General features: G+C 48.9%; 1 protein-coding gene across 6 annotated transcripts in view; it reads left to right on the top strand.

Moving 5' to 3' along the window:
• atp11a (ATPase phospholipid transporting 11A) overlaps positions 1-19,455 on the top strand; it is a 62,682-nt gene that overhangs the window by 32,440 nt on the left and 10,787 nt on the right. For all 6 annotated transcript variants that reach the window (XM_076983350.1, XM_076983349.1, XM_076983351.1 and 3 more), the window contains exons 3-24: positions 396-485; positions 687-767; positions 1,375-1,482; positions 3,034-3,162; positions 3,569-3,672; positions 3,932-3,982; positions 4,127-4,191; positions 5,189-5,270; positions 5,749-5,899; positions 6,088-6,285; positions 6,596-6,769; positions 8,633-8,799; positions 9,843-9,914; positions 11,281-11,354; positions 11,766-11,869; positions 13,379-13,560; positions 14,941-15,192; positions 15,300-15,477; positions 16,314-16,416; positions 16,869-17,014; positions 17,530-17,589; positions 17,677-17,804. In XM_076983350.1, coding sequence (XP_076839465.1) covers positions 396-485; positions 687-767; positions 1,375-1,482; positions 3,034-3,162; positions 3,569-3,672; positions 3,932-3,982; positions 4,127-4,191; positions 5,189-5,270; positions 5,749-5,899; positions 6,088-6,285; positions 6,596-6,769; positions 8,633-8,799; positions 9,843-9,914; positions 11,281-11,354; positions 11,766-11,869; positions 13,379-13,560; positions 14,941-15,192; positions 15,300-15,477; positions 16,314-16,416; positions 16,869-17,014; positions 17,530-17,589; positions 17,677-17,804 — 2,699 coding nt within the window. The remainder of the gene's footprint in view (positions 1-395; positions 486-686; positions 768-1,374; positions 1,483-3,033; positions 3,163-3,568; positions 3,673-3,931; positions 3,983-4,126; positions 4,192-5,188; positions 5,271-5,748; positions 5,900-6,087; positions 6,286-6,595; positions 6,770-8,632; positions 8,800-9,842; positions 9,915-11,280; positions 11,355-11,765; positions 11,870-13,378; positions 13,561-14,940; positions 15,193-15,299; positions 15,478-16,313; positions 16,417-16,868; positions 17,015-17,529; positions 17,590-17,676; positions 17,805-19,455) is intronic.

The following is a 19,455-nucleotide window of genomic DNA, read 5'->3' as shown; positions in this document are numbered from 1 at the left end:
TGAATGTAGCCAAAGTGTTTCTTGAACCATAAAATATCATGTGGGGAAAGAAAATTCAGAAGATGAGTTAGATGAGTTTTCACATCCACACTAAGACGACATTTGTTACTTTAATGCTTCTAAACTTTAGTGTGCTTTATAAAAACGTAAAACAATAGCCAGTTATTTGTACCTGTTTGGATATTTCAAGCTTCAGTATTAAATGGGGGGGTGTTGAACACTAGCTTGTGCCGCATCTTGTGAAGTCACCAGTTGTGAACAGAATTGTCCGACCCATTCTGGGTATTGTAGTTTTAAACCAGCTACACACAGGATGTTCCATCTTCATGCGTTTGAAACATTTCTGTAACGTTTCATTTCATCTAACATCTCCCTCCTAATTTCTCTTCCCATAGTATACTTTTTGGAACTTTGTACCGAAGAACTTATTTGAGCAGTTTAGAAGAATTGCAAATTTCTACTTCCTTATTATCTTTCTTGTACAGGTAGGTCATGTTATCAACATGTATTGTTCTCTTGCAGGTCTTGCTTTAAAAGAGCATTCTAAAAAAACCTCTAACCTTTTCTCCCTCCCCCTCTCTCTCTCTCCCTCTCTCTCTCTCTTTCTCCCTCCCTCTCTCTCTTTCTCTCTCTCTCTCTCTCTCTCTCTCTCTCTCTCTCTCTCTCTCTCTCTCTCTTCTCCCCAGTTGATAATTGACACTCCCACCAGTCCCGTCACCAGTGGTTTACCCCTTTTCTTTGTCATCACCGTCACCGCCATCAAACAGGTGATCTTCTTTCTTTCATCCTTCTCTTTTCACTCTTTCTCTTTCACTCCATCTGACTCTCACCACACAGACTCCCTCTTCTCGCCGTCTCCTTGATTGTGACGGAGTCTGATCGTTGCATTAAGTTAAATCGCAGTAACATGTTTTTAACATGAGGGCAGAGAGGCTCCAGTTTAAATGTCAGTTTCTGACATCAGGTCATGCTGCTAATAATTAGATGTACCTGATTACAGAGCAGCAGCTGAAACACCTAATCAGTACACTAATCAGTACACTAATCAGTACTCTAATCAGTACTCTAATCAGTACACTAATGGAGGGCAGGAGCCTCCTACAGGATGTTTTTGTTATTGTTTTGTGAGTGTACATTTTTCAACAATTATTTTTCTGCCACTTCACGTTTAATTATCAGTGATTCAATAAATTGCTTAAAATAATCGTGATGATTATTTTGTGTGATGAACCGTCCGACCGTTATGTTAGGCTGCCTCACCTCATTTCTCTCACCTCCCACCCCTCATAAATGAACACGGCGCCCATCTCTTCACTACCCCACCCCCACGCCCCACCCTCCACCCTCATTCCCCTGTCTGCCTCTTCTCTGTAGGGCTATGAGGATTGGCTCCGGCACAAGGCCGACAACGCCATCAACCGTTGTCCCGTTCACGTCGTCCAGGACGGCAAAGTCGTGGGCAAGCAGAGCCGCAAGCTGCAGGTGGGTGGCCTCCACGCGCTCACGTGAGATCACCGCCGCACGTCTTCCCACGATAGCGAATTCAACTCCGCTGCGCCGGCAGTGCTCGGGTGCTTAGCATCATGTAGCAAAGGAGACCCGTCAAGAAGTGTCGGGCGAACTCTTTCTGAAGAGTAGTGACCTTTGGAGGGGACAATGGCTCTTTGCATACACATTTACAGTGTGGCCATTATATTCGTTCCGGGTGATTTGTGTCACTTGACTGTGCAGCTCAGGGTTGGAGGAGAAATTGGGGCAGTCATTTTTCCATCCCATAATGCAGTCCAACAGACAGTACTGTGTGCTGGTGTTTGGCATTATTTGGCAGCAGCAGGTTGGCATGGCGGCAGGCAGAATGGCAGCAGGGTCCCACATTACCCACGAGGCACCTGGAAACTCCTGATGTGACAGCAGAAATGCCACTGGGCCACATGTCTCCCACACGACTGATATAATAGACGTCACAAAGGTCTTTTGCTTGATTTTTTTCTGTTAAAATAAAGGAAACAAGAGTGTGTGTGTGTGTGCGTGTGTGTGCGTGTGTGTGCGTGTGTGTGCGTGTGTGTCCAGACTCCAGCTGTGTTGCGTGACGGAATGACACAGTTTGAAACCGCAATGGCGGAGTTGAAACGGAGCGTTTTAACGAGCTGTGGGCGCGCGTGACTCTGGCGGTGCCGGTCCCTGCTTCCCTAGGCAGTGGGGAACATGTTGTCGTGGTGTGACATCGCCCCCCTGGCGTGGCAGATGACATCACGGCATTGCTGCTAGAACGGGGGCTTTCTTCTCAGCAGTGACTGGAGTTCGGGGGGAGGGCTGGGTTTCTTCAGAACAAACAAACAGAAACAGAAGTCGTACTGTGGTAAGGATGAGCGAGTCCGGACATGTGCACAGAACAATTTTTTATAATAATAATTTTTTTAAGCCTGAAGAAAGACGAGCTCTGGCTGTAGAGACCCGCTGATAGAGAAGGTGGTGTAGCAGTAGACCTGCTAACCACATACAGGAGCAGAGCATTTTATCTGTCTCTCTGCCCTCAGACAACGCTGGTTTACCCCACCTGTCTCTCTGCCCTCAGACAGCGCTGGTTTACCCCACCTGTCTCTCTGCCCTCAGACAACGCTGGTTTACCCACCTGTCTCTCTGCCCTCAGACAGCGCTGGTTTACCCACCTGTCTCTCTGCCCTCAGACAGCGCTGGTTTACCCACCTGTCTCTCTGCCCTCAGACAGCGCTGGTTTACCCACCTGTCTCTCTGCTCTCAGACAGCGCTGGTTTACACATGTCTCAGGAAGAAGCTGTTTTTCTTTCCCTTCTGTCCAAACTGTAATCCTCTGCAAAAACAAAACAAAACAAAAAAAAAAGTAAATGGTGGTGTAATTTTGTGAGTGATGCTGACTTGTGTGTGTGTGTGTATATGTGTGTGTGTGTGTGTGTGTGTGTGTGTGTGTGTGTGTGTGTGTGTGTGTGTGTGTGTGTGTGTGTGTGTGTGTGTGTGTGTGTGTGTGTGTGTGTGTGTGTGCTCGGCCACGGTTAGGTGGGTGATGTTGTCCGGGTGACGGAGGACGAGACATTCCCCTGTGACCTCATCCTGCTCTCCACCAGCAGGGATGACGGCACGTGTTTCGTCACCACGGCCAGCCTGGACGGGGAGTCCAGTCATAAGGTGAGCCAGGTGCACCTGCAAGACTACATTTCCCACGATGCTTCAGGGCAAAAAAAAAGAATTTGAGACCTACTTTTATTCGTTTATCATTTCTGTGTAATGATTAATTGTGGGCAGCTGTGTTCTAGGAGCTCATCAGGTCCATAGGCAGATACATTTTTTTTTACATAGATAGTTTTGTTTTTTTCTAAATTAGATATTGGCTAATCTAAATGTAAATTCCATAATATTCTATATAGTTTCAGATCAAATCTTTGATATGTTTCTGCATGTCTGTGCATGTGTATTCGTGTGTGGGCGTGTGTGTGCATGTGCGTATGTGTGTGAATGCGTGTGTGTGTATGGGAGAGAAAGGTAGCTATTCCTGTTCTGACTGGAATCTCTCTTACACCCTCTCTACACAAAGACCTATTATGCAGTTCAGGACACCAAGGCCTTTAACACAGAAAGAGAGGTGGACACACTGCAGGCCAGTATAGAGTGTGAACAGCCCCAGCCGGACCTGTACAAGTGAGTCCCACACGCACGCACACACACACACCCAACCTACAAAGCCCATGACTCACTAGTAATGTGCACACAGCTAGCTAATGGTGCAAAAATGTGCTGACATCACCCAAGCAGCAAATACAAACAAGATAACCACGCGCACACAGACACACACACTAGCACATGTGCTGAAATGCAGCTACAATGCATAACATTACTAATGCTCCTCCTGTCTCTCCCCCTGTCATCTGTCTTTCTGTCTGTCTGTCCGCCTCTGTAGATTTGTGGGACGCATCAGTATCTATCTGGACAGAGATGAGCCAATTGCAAGGTAAATCACCCCCCCCCCCCCCCCCCTCTGCTCCACCCAGCCTCCGTCACTCTGCGGCCGAGCTCCTCCCCTCTGTCATGGGTGTAACGATGCTCCTCCCCTCTGTCATGGGTGTAACGATGTGCTGATGTCAATCTGATTCAGGCCTCTTGGTTCAGAGAACTTGCTGCTGCGCGGAGCCACGCTGAAGAACACAGAGTATATATACGGTAACACACACACACACACAAAGTACATTTCCCACAATTCCACTGTAGCGTAAAAGTTGCAAATGACCCCCGGACTGTACCAGGCGATATTTATTCACAGTGATTGTTGCTGTTTCAGTGATGTGTAATTAGAAATAAGTTTATTAGTACTGTTAGGAGTTTGTGATGAGAGACGGAGAATATGTGTGAGAAAACAAGAGGATACCATTAACAGATGAGAGAGAGAGGGAGAGAGAGAGAGAGAGAGAGAGAGAGAGAGAGAGAGAGAGAGAGAGAGAGAGAGAGAGAGAGAGAGAGAGAGAGAGAGAGAGAGAGAGAGAGAGAGAGAGAGAGAGTTTAACTGACTTGGGGGGCAGGCCAAGAGAACAAAGTACATCTGAGAAAGGCAGAGTGAGAATGAGAGGGATCAAAAGAGTAAGAGAAAGAGATAGAAAGAGGAACAGAGAGAGAGAGAAGGAAAGGGAAAGAGGGAGACTGAGATAGATGGATGGAGAGAGAAAGAGAAGGGAAGGAAGATTGAAAGAGAGAAAGGAAGGAAGATGGAGGAGAGAGAGAGAGAGAAAGGAAGGAAGATGGAGGAGAGCTGTCATCTGTATTGAAGTTTTGGCTTAAATCGTTCCTCCATTTCCAGTGTAATTGAGTCATTGAATGGACTGCGGAATCAGAATCTCACACACACACACACACACACACACACACACACACACACACACACACACACACACACACACACACATTTAGTGAGGGAGAGAGAGAAACCCTCGTCAGGTCACACACATAACTATTCCCACTTCTGTCCTGTTAGAAACCCTTTGTTTCATATAAAATGGTCTTTAACTGCTAACGGCCATGGTCTTGGGCGAAGATGGCAGAGTTTACGCACCCCTACCATCGTCCAGAAAGGACCGCGGGAAGGATGAATGTGTCCTGACAGTACAGGCCAGCTGTGTCTTCTCAGGCCGCTGGTTAACGACTGACCACTGTTCCCCCCATCCAGCTGTTGCCATCTACACCGGCATGGAGACCAAAATGGCCCTGAACTACCAGTCCAAGTCGCAGAAGCGCTCGGCGGTGGAAAAGTGAGCCCTCATTTTTTACATTTTCAAACCTTAAATCCACATTCATCAACCATTTCTGCGTAATTCGCTCCAGGCAGCGGATCCTAATGGCCCGTCGGACACTGTTCGATTGGCGTGGTAGACTGCTTAACGATTTGTCGTTACTTGTGCGAGACATACAGTATCCAGTTGCACTCAACCGTTTGTAGCAGACAGTTAAAAGCCAGTTGTTGGGACCATAATGCAATGGTCTGGACCCACGTACTCCAATAGCTCCACCACCACGGCTTCCTGCTGTGATGGAATAGATGTTGAGGTCGTCGGAGGTCATTTGCACATTTCTGGTGCACAGTTTGAGCTCCGATGAGCTGGCCGGCCCATTCTCTGTCAGTGCTGTTATCAGCTCCTTCCCCATTGGTCCTGGCCTTAGAAGGACACACGGGAATTTGCACTGATCCCAGATCAGACGCTCAGCTCATTTTTTCTACTCTGTTCACAGGTCTATGAACGCTTACCTGATCGTTTACCTCTGCATCCTGATCAGCAAAGCTCTGATCAGTACCGTCCTCAAGTATGTGTGGCAGGCCAACCCCAACAGAGATGAGCCCTGGTACAACCAAAAGACTGAGACAGAGAGGCAGCGGCACATAGTGCGTTCACTACTCCAGGAACTACATTCCCCATAATGCATTGTATTTCCAAAGCTTTATAGACCCAAACCTTGAATCCCCAGTAGGTTTTAAAGCTAGATTTTGGAATAGCTGTCATCTATACTAATGGGTTCAGTGATGACTAATGGGTCGTGGAGTTTATGTTCAACTTTTCCCGTTCTCCTCAGTTGACACGGGCGTTCACCGACTTCCTGGCCTTCATGGTGCTCTTCAATTACATCATTCCCGTGTCCATGTACGTCACTGTGGAGATGCAGAAGTTCCTGGGCTCCTACTTCATCTCGTGGGATGACGAGATGTTCGACGAAGAACTGGGAGAGGGAGCCCTCGTCAACACATCAGATCTCAACGAGGAGCTTGGGCAGGCAAGTAGAGGAGTTCCCCATCTCCTGAAGACCAAGCGGGGGAGGGTTATGGTCTGGGAGGGTGGGGTTATGGCCTGGGAGGGAGGGGTTATGGCCTGGGAGGGAGGGGTGGTGTGGTATTTGCTATACGATTGCTACCAGGAAACCAGATCAATAAGAACACAGTCTTTGTATTTTCGTAATATCTCCGCATTAGAGCCGTTCCATGTCAGAAGCATCCAGATTCTCAGAGCCAGAGGTTTGCTTCTGTTAGCGTTGGTCGGTGTTACTTGGACCCTTCTGGTAACTTTGACACCCCCCCCCCCCCCAGGTGGAGTACGTCTTCACCGACAAGACGGGCACGCTGACGGAAAACAACATGGAGTTCATCGAGTGCTGCGTAGACGGCCACGTCTACGTGCCTCATGCCATCTGCAACGGGCAGATCATGCCAGGGGCCGCCAGCATGGACATGATCGACTCCTCGCCTGGCGTGGAGGGCAAGGTGAGCTCCCGGCTGGGACAGCACCGTTCTCAGGCCCAATCCCAGTTAGGACCAGTTAGGCCTGATGGCACAAAGGCAAATAACAGTTAGCTAAGTCAACCCGGACTGCACTCCAGTGGCTCCACTGGTCAGTGGCACATCCGTTCAGAACTCAGTATAGAGCCTTGGACTGGGTGAAATCAGTATTCAGTACATTCATAGGATTGCAATTATTTAGGCCTATATGTGCTTAATGTCACTTATATTTGCGTAATTTCATTCTTGAATGCTTTTGTTGCTCGTTCGAGATGAAACGCATGTTGATCCAGACCAGTTTGGCTGTGAAGAGTAAGCTAGATGAGAGATACTGAGATGTTGATGACACCCTTGAGCCCAGAGCTAAATCAAGAGCTGGCCTGCTCACCCAAGCTCCGCCCCCGACACCCACCCCCCTCTTCGCTTTCAGCGTGCACAACAGCCAATCGGTGAGCGGAAGCTGCCACCCGTGCCATCAGCGTGGCGTGTCCCAGGTACAAGATCTGGGCGCCACTGGAGAAAACACCCCCAATGTTTGTCCAAAAGTCCTTAAGAGTTTAAAAGTTGAAAGTCCCCGGGGGGCTGCGTCAGCCGTCCGTGAATCACAGCCCAGTCTCGCGTCCCTCCTCACTGCCCGGCGGTATAAGAGACACTGATTCATGATGGGGGTGGGTGGGGGTGGGTGGGGGTCGCGTTCCGCCTCCTCTCTGCAGGCAGGCGGAGGAACAAAGCGGTGAGTGCGGTGAGCGACTCAAGAAATTGATCAAATAAATCGACTAATTTAAACTCCAGTAATCCAGTCTGTCCCGCTTTCTGGAATAGAAATTAATCATGTCTCTCTCTCTCTCTCTCTCTCTCTCTCTCTATCTCTCCCTCCCTCTCCCCCTCCCTCCCTCTCTGCCTATCTCCCCTATCACTCTATCTCTCCCACCTCTCTGAATTAACTGAAGTGGCATATGAGAGATAACATCTCTGACGAAGAATACAGCTCTTTGAAGTACTCCCTAATTAGAGACATATTCGTCCCTGGTCCCTCTCATATTCGTTGTTTATAAATGGGATATCTCAAAAAAGGCTCCTTCAGACCTCAGTCTGCACCTAGCTGGTGATTTTTATTTGGAAGACTCTCAAACTGACTGGCTGGTGCATTATCTTCTAATAGAGTTTACGGTTAATGGATCCACCTTCCTGTGAAAGGGTGTGTGTGTGTGTGTGTGTGTGTGTGTGTGTGTGTGTGTGTGTGTGTGTGTGTGTGTGTGTGTGTGTGTGTGTGTGTGTGTGTGTGTGTGTGTGTGTGTGTGAGTGAGTGTTTGTGTGTGCACACACCCTGTCCACTGGTTTAATACCAGAGAATGCCATATGTCATATTTGTCATCTCTTTCCAGACATCTGATTCTGACTAATTGAATATGCGTTTGGCCAACGGCGGCCGCTCTGAATCAGGAGACATGTTATCGAGTGTCCTGTTTGTGTCCCGAGCGTAGCGGCGTCCCGAGAGTTCAGTCACAGCCCTCCTGCCCTTGGTTCTGTGCTGGTCCGGTCTCTCCTGGGACCGAGGCACACTGCTCAGCTGGCCAGTATCACTTGTTACCCATCAGCCTTAGAACGCACATGAACCCGCAGTAACGTTCAGTGACTGTGTTAAATGTTAACAGTTAACTGTGCACCACCTGGACTATGATATTAATAAATGTACTTAACTCTTAACAGTAAAACAGTCAATCGTCCTACACATCTGTCTGGACCGCAGCTACAAGCGAATGGTTTCAATTTATTGTGTGAGTCTTTAAAAAGTGTGTGTGTGTGTGTGTGTGTGTGTGTGTGTGTGTGTGTGTGTGTGTGTGGCAGGAGCGTGAGGAGCTCTTCTTCCGGGCGGTGTGTTTGTGTCACACGGTGCAGGTGAAGGAGGAGGAGACGGTGGATGGTATTAAGAGGGGCCTCCACCAGGGCAAGACCTCCTCCGTCTACATCTCCTCTTCACCCGACGAGGTCGCGCTGGTGGAGGGCATGAAGAGGTCTCACACACACACACACACACACACACACACACACACACACACACTCTAAATAGATGACTAACAACAGCCGTGTGTCTGAGTGTGTAGCTGAGATTCTCTTCTAAGCAATAACTGCTCTTCTAAATGCACACTGGGGACCCACAGCACTATTTGTAATGCCTTAAAGCAGCTCTGAAGTCTCTCCAGCTGAAGTGTTTCCCCACACCTGATCTCAGAGCAGTGTTTCCCCACACCTGATCTCAGGGCAGTGTTTCCCCACACCTGATCTCAGGGCAGTGTTTCCCCACACCTGATCTCAGAGCAGTGTTTCCCCACACCTGATCTCAGAGCAGTGTTTCCCCACACCTGATCTCAGGGCAGTGTTTCCCCACAGCTGATCTCAGAGCAGTGTTTCCTCACACCTGATCTCAGAGCAGTGTTTCCCCACACCTAATCACAGGCCAGTGTTTCCTCACACCTGATCTCAGAGCAGTGTTTCCCCACACCTGATCACAGGGCAGTGTTTCCCCACAGCTGATCTCAGAGCAGTGTTTCCTCACACCTGATCTCAGAGCAGTGTTTCCCCACACCTGATCACAGAGCAGTGTTTCCCCACAGCTGATCTCAGACACTCAACACAGTTTCTGAACTGCTAAACTGCACTAATACACTGAATAACCAATGATTACACTGTATTAGACTGAACATGGTGTAACTATTCGAATGTCTGTACGGTGCCAGGGCTGAGAGTTTTAATATTGAGCAAAGACTAAATAAATAAAGAAACAAAAAGATAGAAATTTCACAAAACTCTTCAAAAAGTGTTCAGGCCTGTCTGAGACCAACACCTGCATATCCCTTCTAAGAAAACAAGACCGAGTTCTCACAAATTCTGTTGGGCTGTAATTAACAATTAATTATTTATCGACCATTCTATGATTTACTGCTTGCTTATTACCGAATGTTAATTCATGATAAATAGTGTTTAGGCCCCATTCATGATAAATAGTGTTAAGGCCCCATCCATCAACCTGATGTCTGATGTCCTCACGCTCATCCAGGCTTGGCTTCACGTACCTGCGTCTGAAGGACAACCACATGGAGATCCTGAACAGGGAGGATGAGATCGAGAGGTGAGGACCACACGCGGCCACACCGGCACGCAGCTACGTCGTTCTGGACGGGCCTCTGGCATCTCTGGGTTCCGGCGGGCTGGATCTCCATGGCGCTGAGAGAAGAAGTGTCAAAGGGGGATTTATGGGAATGGGATGTGTGTGTGAAACGTGATGTTTATAGGGGTGTCGGGCTTAGCACGGTGTGGGGGGGGGGGGTGAGTCCTGGAATGGTTTAATGTGGGCTGACTGGGAGGTGTGAAGGTGTGTTGTGTGTGTGTGTGTGTGTGTGTGTGTGTGTCTGGTAGTTGGGCGTAAATATACAAGCAACTGTGGAAGTGTGTGTGTGTGTGTGTGTGTGTGTGTGTGTGTGTGTGTGTGTGTGTGTGTGTGTGTGTGTGTGTGTGTGTGTGTGTGCTTTGCTTCCTGCCCTGCAGGAAAGTGCAAGTCTGACTTCACTGTAATTATCTCAGCAATATAATGCCCTGCAGAGGAGTACATGCAGGGGCGTGTGTGTGTATGTGTGTGTGTGTGTGTGTGTGTGTGTGTGTGTGTGTGTGTGTGTGTGTGTGTGTGTGTGTGTGACGAATCCAACATACCTCACTTTTATATTTCCTTAGCTGCACCCTGTGTGTGTGTGTGTGTGTGTGTGTGTGTGTGTGTGACGAATCCAACATACCTCACTTTTATATTTCCTTAGCTGCACCCTGTGTGTGTGTGTGTGTGTGTGTGTGTGTGTGTGTGTGTGTGTGTGTGTGTGTGTGTGTGTGTGTGTGTGTTCTGTTGCCTCTCTACTCTGTGTGTGGGAGTCACCTTGCGTGCTTCTCATGTTCTTTGGCTCTGGTATGTATAATCGTATTGGCACAGACCGGCTTGTGTGCCCGGCCGCTCTGCACGTCTCTACTGAGGTGGATCGTTTGCAGTTGTTTGGACTGTTTGGTGTTTTGTATGTGGGCTAAACTCTACAGAACATGTTGAAATTGCTGAATGCTTGAGACATGATAGAAAGCTACAAGAAGAGGCTCTTACCTCCGTATGTGGAGATTTAACCGAACCGGTGACTCCCTACGTCATTAAACCCACCTGAACGGTTCCGCGGGTCCAAGCACGGTTAACTAAGCTGAATCGTGTTGGGGTTTAAATGTGGTTGTCGTGGTTACTCTGCGTACCCAGAAGTGCTTGGCCCCATTGTGGAGAAGAGGCTCAATTCTCTCTAACCTAACACTGCGTCTCCTCACACTGCGTCTCCTCACACTGCGTCTCTTCACACTGCGTCTCCTCACACTGCATCTCCTCACACTGCGTCTCCTCACACTGTGTCTCCTCACACTGCGTCTCCTCACACTGCGTCTCCTCACACTGTGTCTGTGTGCATCTGGATTCACAGGTTCGAGCTTCTGGAGGTGTTAAACTTCGACTCTGTAAGGAGGAGGATGAGTGTCATAGTCAGGTCCAGCTCAGGTACACACACACACACACACACACACACACACACCATGATCTTAACCACACTCGACCCGGGGCAAACTGGTACTGCTGGTGAACTGGATGTTACTGTGTGTGTTCCTTCAGATCTGGCACTGTGGAGTGTAAATGCAAACGCAACCTCCATCACTCTGACTTAAAAAAACAAAAACAAAACAGTAGTTGATTTAATTAAACCCGTTTGTTTATTCCAGAATGATGCGTTAATATAAGCAGTGATCAAAGTGATGCGTTATTAAGAAGAACTTAGCGTCAGGGTAGCTGAGGTCTAGATAATGAAACAGATAATGATGCTCTAATGCTCACGCTGGCCTGGCTCCCGCTCTTTGATTGTGGCTGATTGCTCACGTCTGTGTTTGTTTGTTTGTTTGTTTGTGCTGTCCTCAGGGGAGCTGTACCTGTTCTGTAAAGGCGCTGACTCCTCCATTTTCCCGCGGGTCATCTCGGGGAAGGTGGCCCGGGTGCAGGAGCGCGTGGAACATGATGCTGTGGTGAGCAGAACGCGTCTCCGTCACCGTCCTACACCCCCGCAGTTATTTATGGGCCGTCTGCGGAACCGCTGTGGCCTGGGGGATCTCCATCTTTCTTCTGCTTTAGTTTACTTCTTCTTTTGTTGTTGTGTAGTGTGTGATTTTTTTTTTTCTGGAATTTTGTGATGTACCCTGACATAACAAAGAGAAAGCGTGGACCTGGGAGATGTGGGGGAGGTGGGAAAGACCAGGGACCCATGACAGGGTCCTTCACACCTGGGACCTTCACACCTGGGCCCTTCACACCTGGGTCCCATTACAGGGTCCTTCACACCTGGGTCCTTCACACCTGGGACCTTCACACCTGGGTCCCATTACAGGGTCCCTCACACCTGGGCCTTTCACACCTGGGTCCCTCACACCTGGGACCTTCACACCTGGGTCCCATGACAGGGTCCTTCACACCTGGGACCTTCACACCTGGGACCTTCACACCTGGGTCCCATTACAGGGTCCCTCACACCTGGGCCCTTCACACCTGGGTCCCTCACACCTGGGTCCTTCACACCTGGGTCCCATTACAGGGTCCCTCACACCTGGGTCCTTCACACCTGGGTCCCATTACAGGGTCCTTCACACCTTGGACCTTCACACCTGGGCCCTTCACACCTGGGTCCCATTACAGTCCTAGTAGTGTAATATAGGATTTTATAGGGTTGTTATTATTATTTTTTGGTGGGGGGTTATACTGAGCTTAGATCAATCTTTATGTTGCTCTTGATATTTATCTCAGTATATGATACATTTGAAAAAATGATATAGTTTAAAAGAATTGGTGAACTGCACCATGGTTTTTAGCTGTATAGCACCCCCACCCTTAACTTCAGCTCATCTTTTAGACCTGTGGTCTAAAAATAAACAGTCAGAAAATCTGACCTTCAATTCTGAGACTTTTCTAAACCACATATGCGTCTGTGAGGTGTGCTCGAGCTGCTCGGTCCTGACCCGGTGCTGACTGATGCGGGCCAGGCCCGTCGCCAGGGCCCTGCGGCCCAGGATGACTGAAATGCTGGAACAAGTTCACTAGGCGCTTGTGACGCATGCGGTTGCCATAGCGCATGCGGTTGCCATAGCGCATGTTGTTTTTGTTTAGTTTTTTTTTTTCGGGTTGGAGTCCGGGCAGCGCGGCGGAGACTGGTCAAGGTGAGGGAGCTGATAGTAGCCAGTCAGCTCGGGGGACGTGTCAGAGGGGACGTCCTTGTATTGGTCCCACACATGTCTGCCTGTTTAAAGAGCTCCGTTTGAAGGCTGAAGTGAATACGCAGAGGACCATCACCATCAGCGTTATTACAGAACACTGTAATATCTGTACTGTTAAATATAATGGCAGGAATATTTTATGTGACTATTGTATTATTTCATTGCCACCTATCGAGTGGCGGTATTACAGGTAATGCCTGTACTGGTGTATTTTAGATGGTTGTTGGCAGTATTGGTGCGACTCTCTCAGTCCCGCCTCTTCCCCTTTAGGAAGGGTTACGGACGCTTTGCGTGGCCTATAAGAAGCTGAGTCGGGAGGACTACGAGGAAGTCTGTCATCGCCTCAGCAACGCTAAGCTGGCTTTGCAGGACCGGGATAAGAAACTAGCCGAGGCTTATGACCTCATCGAGCGGGATTTCATCCTGCTTGGAGCAACAGCCGTGGAAGACAGGTGAGTCGTGACCCTCGCACGCCCAATCAGACTCGGTTGAAGCGAGTCAGACCTGGTCAATCAGATTTGATTAGGTCAATGCTAATCAACTAATCCTATCTCGCACGGAGTCAAACTCCACGACCGAACCTCTCGGAGAAAACATGGCCTGGAATATACAGCATTATTTACAACCAACAGAACTCCTCCAGCCACAACCGAATATACTTCGCATCTTACTTCAAACTTCACAGGATATCAACCATGATGTTGATATCTCTCGTTAGAGTTAGTTGGCAGGTAGCCAGGAGTCGACACCTTTCGGCCCCCTCGCCCATCCCCCGTGTCCCCGCCCCCCCTCTCCCATCCCCCGTGTCCCCGCCCCCCCAGTTCTCTGATAGCCTTGTACATTCAAGCTCTGTAGTGACTGGTGCAAGAGCTCCGTGTCCATGTTAATTGCACATCCAGTCAATACAGCCTGTCGTCCTGGCGATTAACGAGGGGCGGCTCTTAAGTCATTACTGCTCCCTTCCGGTCGATTGGCAGTCTGGACAGGCAGTACCCTGATGAAGGGCGGATGTATTTAGTGCCTTTATTAGTCAGACACGCCACACGACATGTACGAAGTTATCAATCAGCAGAGATGCTCGGGGCTGTCGAGATGTGATCGGTGCTCAGGAGAGACCGTCTGAGAGCCGCGGTGGGAAGCGGTCATGAAGGATCCACTTCCACCACCCGGACGAGTCCAGAGGCCAGAATGGAAGGTCCACTGGTGAGTCATTGGTCCACAGGCTAGATATGGAGCCTTTGAAAATTCTCGATGAACGTGACGGTGGTGAAATTAGAGCTACAAGTGTCCTTTGCCCTTAAACTGGGAAGTGAAATTGAATGTTTGGTTTAGAAAAGAAATGCAGCGTTCAGAGCGGTCACCTCTGGCAGGTGAGCTGGACTCTGTGAAGGAAGGGGCCCTGGGGCCCGGCGAAGACGTCTGGGCATGGGGCCGGGCCTCAGACTCCCGCTCCATACTAGGCTGGATGGAGACTCCCCCCACCGCCTCAACCCTGGGAGGTTTCAAATTTTGTCTCTTTCTCCTTGTTTGTTTTTGTGGGTTTTTTTTTTTACACCTTTACAATGTTTTCGGGTTTGTGAACTACTGTCCTCTGTCCTCTGCCTGAGCAGTGAAACTGATAGAACATTCCGGAAAATACCTGCTTATGCTCTAATGTGCTGTATCGACTTTGACATTACTGAAGTTGTAAATCGAACAGCGAGGTTTTCCTATAGTATAGTATACTATACCAGAGGTATAGTGTCTGGTACTCTGTGCAGATCCCAGTTAATCATCTCCTTTATGTTATTAATTCTTAATAAATAATGCCCCGCCCCTGCCCCGCCCCCCAGACTACAGGACAAGGCGGCCGACACCATCGAGTCCCTGCACAAGGCCGGCATGAAGGTGTGGGTGCTGACGGGGGACAAGATGGAGACAGCTGCGGCCACGTGCTACGCCAGCAGGCTGTTCCGCCGCTCCACCCAGATCCTGGAGCTCACCACCAAGCGCACGGAGGAGCAGAGCCTTCACGACGTGCTGTTCGAGCTGAGCAGGACCGTCCTGCGGCAACAGGGCAGCATGAGCCGCGACGCCTTCTCGGGGTGGGCAGACACACACACACACACACACACACACACACACACACACACCTGCACACGTGTATGTGTGTGTTGAAGCTGTAGGTGTGTGGGCCTGCCTGTGTCCGCAGTCTCTCCGGCGAGTTCCAGGACTACGGGCTGATCATCGACGGGGCGACGCTGTCCGCGGTGCTGAAGCCGCCCCAGGAGGACAGCAGTGGCGGCAGCTACAAGGACATCTTCCTGGAGATCTGTAGGAACTGCAGCTCCGTGCTCTGCTGCCGCATGGCGCCCCTGCAGAAGGCACAGGTAAACCCCACCCCTCCACCCCGCGGCCAATCGCACGTTAGGAGGGGCGCCACGTCACTTCCTGCTGACTCGAGCGTGTCGTTTGGTTTTGCTTCGTCGCGTCCTGCGTGATGCTGGCTCGCTGACGGGGCGGTCACTTCATGACCTACAGAGCTGTGATTTAAGGGCTGGCCCTCTACGTTTGGATTCCGAGCAATCAGCCAATCATATCAAGGCAAAGTTTAGTTCCGCCTCAGACTGGAACTGTTTCAGAAGTGTCTGTGACCCTAAAACCACAGGAAACAGGGTGTTGTCCTGCCTCTCCAGCAGTACCATATCACTGTAGAGTGACCCGACACACACCAGTCACTCCACCTTTCTCTCTCTCTCTCTCTCTCTCTCTCTCTCTCTCTCTCTCTCTCTCTCTCTCTCTCTCTCTCTCTCTCTCTCTCTCTCCTTCATCATTGAACAACAGGCCAGATGTCACTACAACAGTAAAATTCCAATGTTAAAATGAGCTATTAGGGAATAACACAGTATTCATCCGAGTGAGGATATGGCTATTCAACATTATCACGCATCTTAAAGATGCACTTACATTTTCTATCGGTGGTCAGAGAGGAATATTAAATCGTTCCTTGTCCTAAAAAGATTACAGGGTTCGTGTTGGCCTTAGGTTTGCAGTCATGCTGGCCTGCACCACTCTGACCTTCAGTCAGACGTGCTGAAATCACAGGCACTAAAATGAAAGCAGGTCATTGATTGGTTGCTCACCTCCGTAGTACCAGCCTTTCTTGGTTAACTGTCCTTTTAATGCCTTCTGGGCCTGGAATTGAAATGAGGTTTGGTTCTGTCAGATCGTTAAACTGATCAAGGCCTCGAAGGAGCATCCCATCACGCTGGCCATCGGGGACGGGGCCAACGATGTCAGCATGATTCTGGAGGCTCACGTGGGCATAGGTGAGTATCCGTCACACGCACCCGCCATCAGCTGAGCCCCACGACACCCTAAATCAGTGATCGCCCCACGACAAATGCCCTGAAACACTGGGTCGTGATGATCCTGGTGGCCACGCCGATCTCGAGTCAAACCCGCAGCTCTCCGTAAGCACCCGTCTGTGAAACGACCTCCTGGTTACGACTGTCAAGAAGCAAATTACATTTTCAAAATTGAATAAACGTTCAAAATTCATTTGAAGCACTTTCCTTAGCAACCACTTGCCTGATCAGTCCGTGTCTTCACAATAAGTTGTCATGTCGTCATACTCTGTCATGAACGTAACACAGTGGGATTCCCAAACCTCCACTAGCCCCTCCGTCACACCACACTTCATCTTCGTCACGTCCGCTCCCTCTGCCCTCGCTCAGTCAGAACGGCCTCTAAACGACTAACCTCAACGTTCTGCCCCAAGGCATCATGGGTAAGGAGGGGCGTCAAGCAGCCCGTAACAGCGACTATGCGATCCCAAAGTTCAAACACCTGAAGAAGATGCTCCTTGTGCACGGACACTACTACTACATCAGGATCTCCGAACTGGTGCAGTACTTCTTCTACAAGGTACGCCTCTCCCTCAAACATCTGCTGTGCACATCTGCCGTGTACATCGGCCATGCACCTCGTGCACTGTCCTCTTAGAGACTTTTCTGCCGTTGTCTTGTTTCCTGGGTGTGTATGATGATTAGATCTTTCTAATCTTTCTAATTACTCTTTCACACGTAGATGTTATTTATTTACCTTTATTTAACCAGGAAGTCCCTTGAGATTAAAATCTCTTTTTCAAGGCAGGCATTATGTACGTAGTAAAGCTGAACAGTTATTTCAAAAGGCAAGCGCCTTCTCCCAAGACGTAAATATATTTTTGTATATTTTCTACTTAAAAACGTACATAGTGATGGGCATTCTTCCCAAAAACTATTGTGGTACCATCGTGCAGTGCTGGTTGTGTTATTTATAGTCTCTGAGTTCTCACTTTATACCGCAAGGTGCTTTTGTTCACTTGGGACTGCAGCTAGTGGAGATCTGTGAATTTTACTTCTCTCTCTCTTTTCTTTTGCTCGTCTCTCTCTCCGCAGAACGTGTGTTTCATCTTCCCTCAGTTCCTTTATCAGTTCTTCTGCGGCTTCTCACAGCAGGTACGTGTGTCCTGCCCAGTGGTCCTGCCCATTGTGTAATTCTTCCTGTACGCCCTCAGAGTCACTCGTGTTTTTGTCCCTCGGCAGCCACTGTACGACACGGCGTATCTCACCTTGTACAATATCAGCTTCACATCCCTCCCCATCCTGCTGTACAGTCTGATGGAGCAGCACGTTAACACAGACACCCTGAAACGAGACCCGTCACTCTACAGGTCAGTCCCCGTATGGACACCCTGTCCCCAGATTGGATTGCACTACGTTCCCTCATCCCCATCTGTGCCCTTCTCTCTCTCTCTCTCTCTCTCTCACACACACACACACACACAAACACACACACACACACACAGACCTGTTTGTTTTCAGTGGATTTTGTACTTTTTATTTTTCTTTTTTAAGGATCAAGGAAAAGAACGTGTAAAGTGATCGTGTATCCCAGGGCGATCAAGGTAGCACTGTAGAAAGTTCACTCGCGATTTCTGCTAATTGTCCACCCAGTTTAGCGGTTGGGCCGGTCCTTTAAAGCATGCGTGCCTCACAGGAAATGACAATAATCCGGATCAGCAGGTGTCGTCATAGTTACTGACCTGCTCGTGTGGCTCAGGGCACAAAGGGAGGTGATCCACCTCTGTGTGTGGAGGCCTCTGGGTATTTTTAGGGCTTGCGCGTTTCTATATTTGGCCTTCTCTCCAGGAGCTATATATAAACCCCACGCTTGCCTGCCTGCTATTTATACCTGCTGTATCCTCGTATGGAGACAGAGCCCTTGGTGGATGCGCACACTCGCTCGCACGCATGTAGTGAGCGAGCCGTTAAGCCCAGAAGAAACAGTGAAAAGTGTGTCCAGTGACAGTTTTACACTCATAACAGTTAATTAGGTTTTATTGAGCCTCGCCAGAGCTCTCACGTCATATTAATACGTTTTTATGCTTTTAATCTTGCTTCAAACAATCTGAACTTCTCGCCAAATCAGTAACAAAAGAAATTGTTGACAGGATTGTGAAAATGGCTCTTTCCAAATGTTTGTCATAAAAGTATGTCCTGGTGGGTTGTGTGTTGACTGTTCATTGTAAAGTGTGTCCTGGTGGTTTGTGTGTTGACTATTCATTGTAAAGTATGTCCTGGCGGGTTGTGTGTTGACTGTTCATTGTAAAGTATGTCCTGGAGGGTTGTGTGTTGACTGTTCATTGTAAAGTATGTCCTGGTGGGTTGTGCGTTGACTGTTCATTGTAAAGTATGTCCTGGAGGGTTGTGCGTTGACTGTTCATTGTAAAGTGTGTCCTGGGGGGTTGTGTGTTGACTGTTCATTGTAAAGTATGTCCTGGAGGGTTGTGTGTTGACTGTTCGTTGTAAAGTGTGTCCTGGTGGGTTGTGTGTTGACTGTTTGTTGTAAAGTATGTCCTGGAGGGTTGTGTGTTGACTGTTCGTTGTAAAGTATGTCCTGGAGGGTTGTGTGTTGACTGTTCGTTGTAAAGTATGTCCTGGTGGGTTGTGTGTTGACTGTTCGTTGTAAAGTATGTCCTGGTGGGTTGTGCGTTGACTGTTCGTTGTAAAGTATGTCCTGGTGGGTTGTGTGTTGACTGTTCATTGTAAAGTATGTCCTGGAGGGTTGTGTGTTGACTGTTCGTTGTAAAGTATGTCCTGGTGGGTTGTGTGTTGACTGTTCGTTGTAAAGTATGTCCTGGTGGGTTGTGTGTTGACTGTTCATTGTAACGTATGTCCTGGTGGCTTGTGTGTTGATTATTCGTTACCCTGTCTGAGGTCTGCAGGGCGACCGGCAGGCGGCGGATACGGTGCTCCTGTTTGGTCTTGGAAGGCAACAAACAAAACAAAAACAAACTGACAATTTAGTCATCATTAGCAAAC

This window comes from Brachyhypopomus gauderio, chromosome 20, assembly GCF_052324685.1.
Source record: "Brachyhypopomus gauderio isolate BG-103 chromosome 20, BGAUD_0.2, whole genome shotgun sequence".
Taxonomy (NCBI): Eukaryota; Metazoa; Chordata; class Actinopteri; order Gymnotiformes; family Hypopomidae; genus Brachyhypopomus; species Brachyhypopomus gauderio.
The sequence above is the reverse complement of the archived record's forward strand: the minus strand, read 5'-3'. Positions and strand labels throughout refer to the sequence as shown.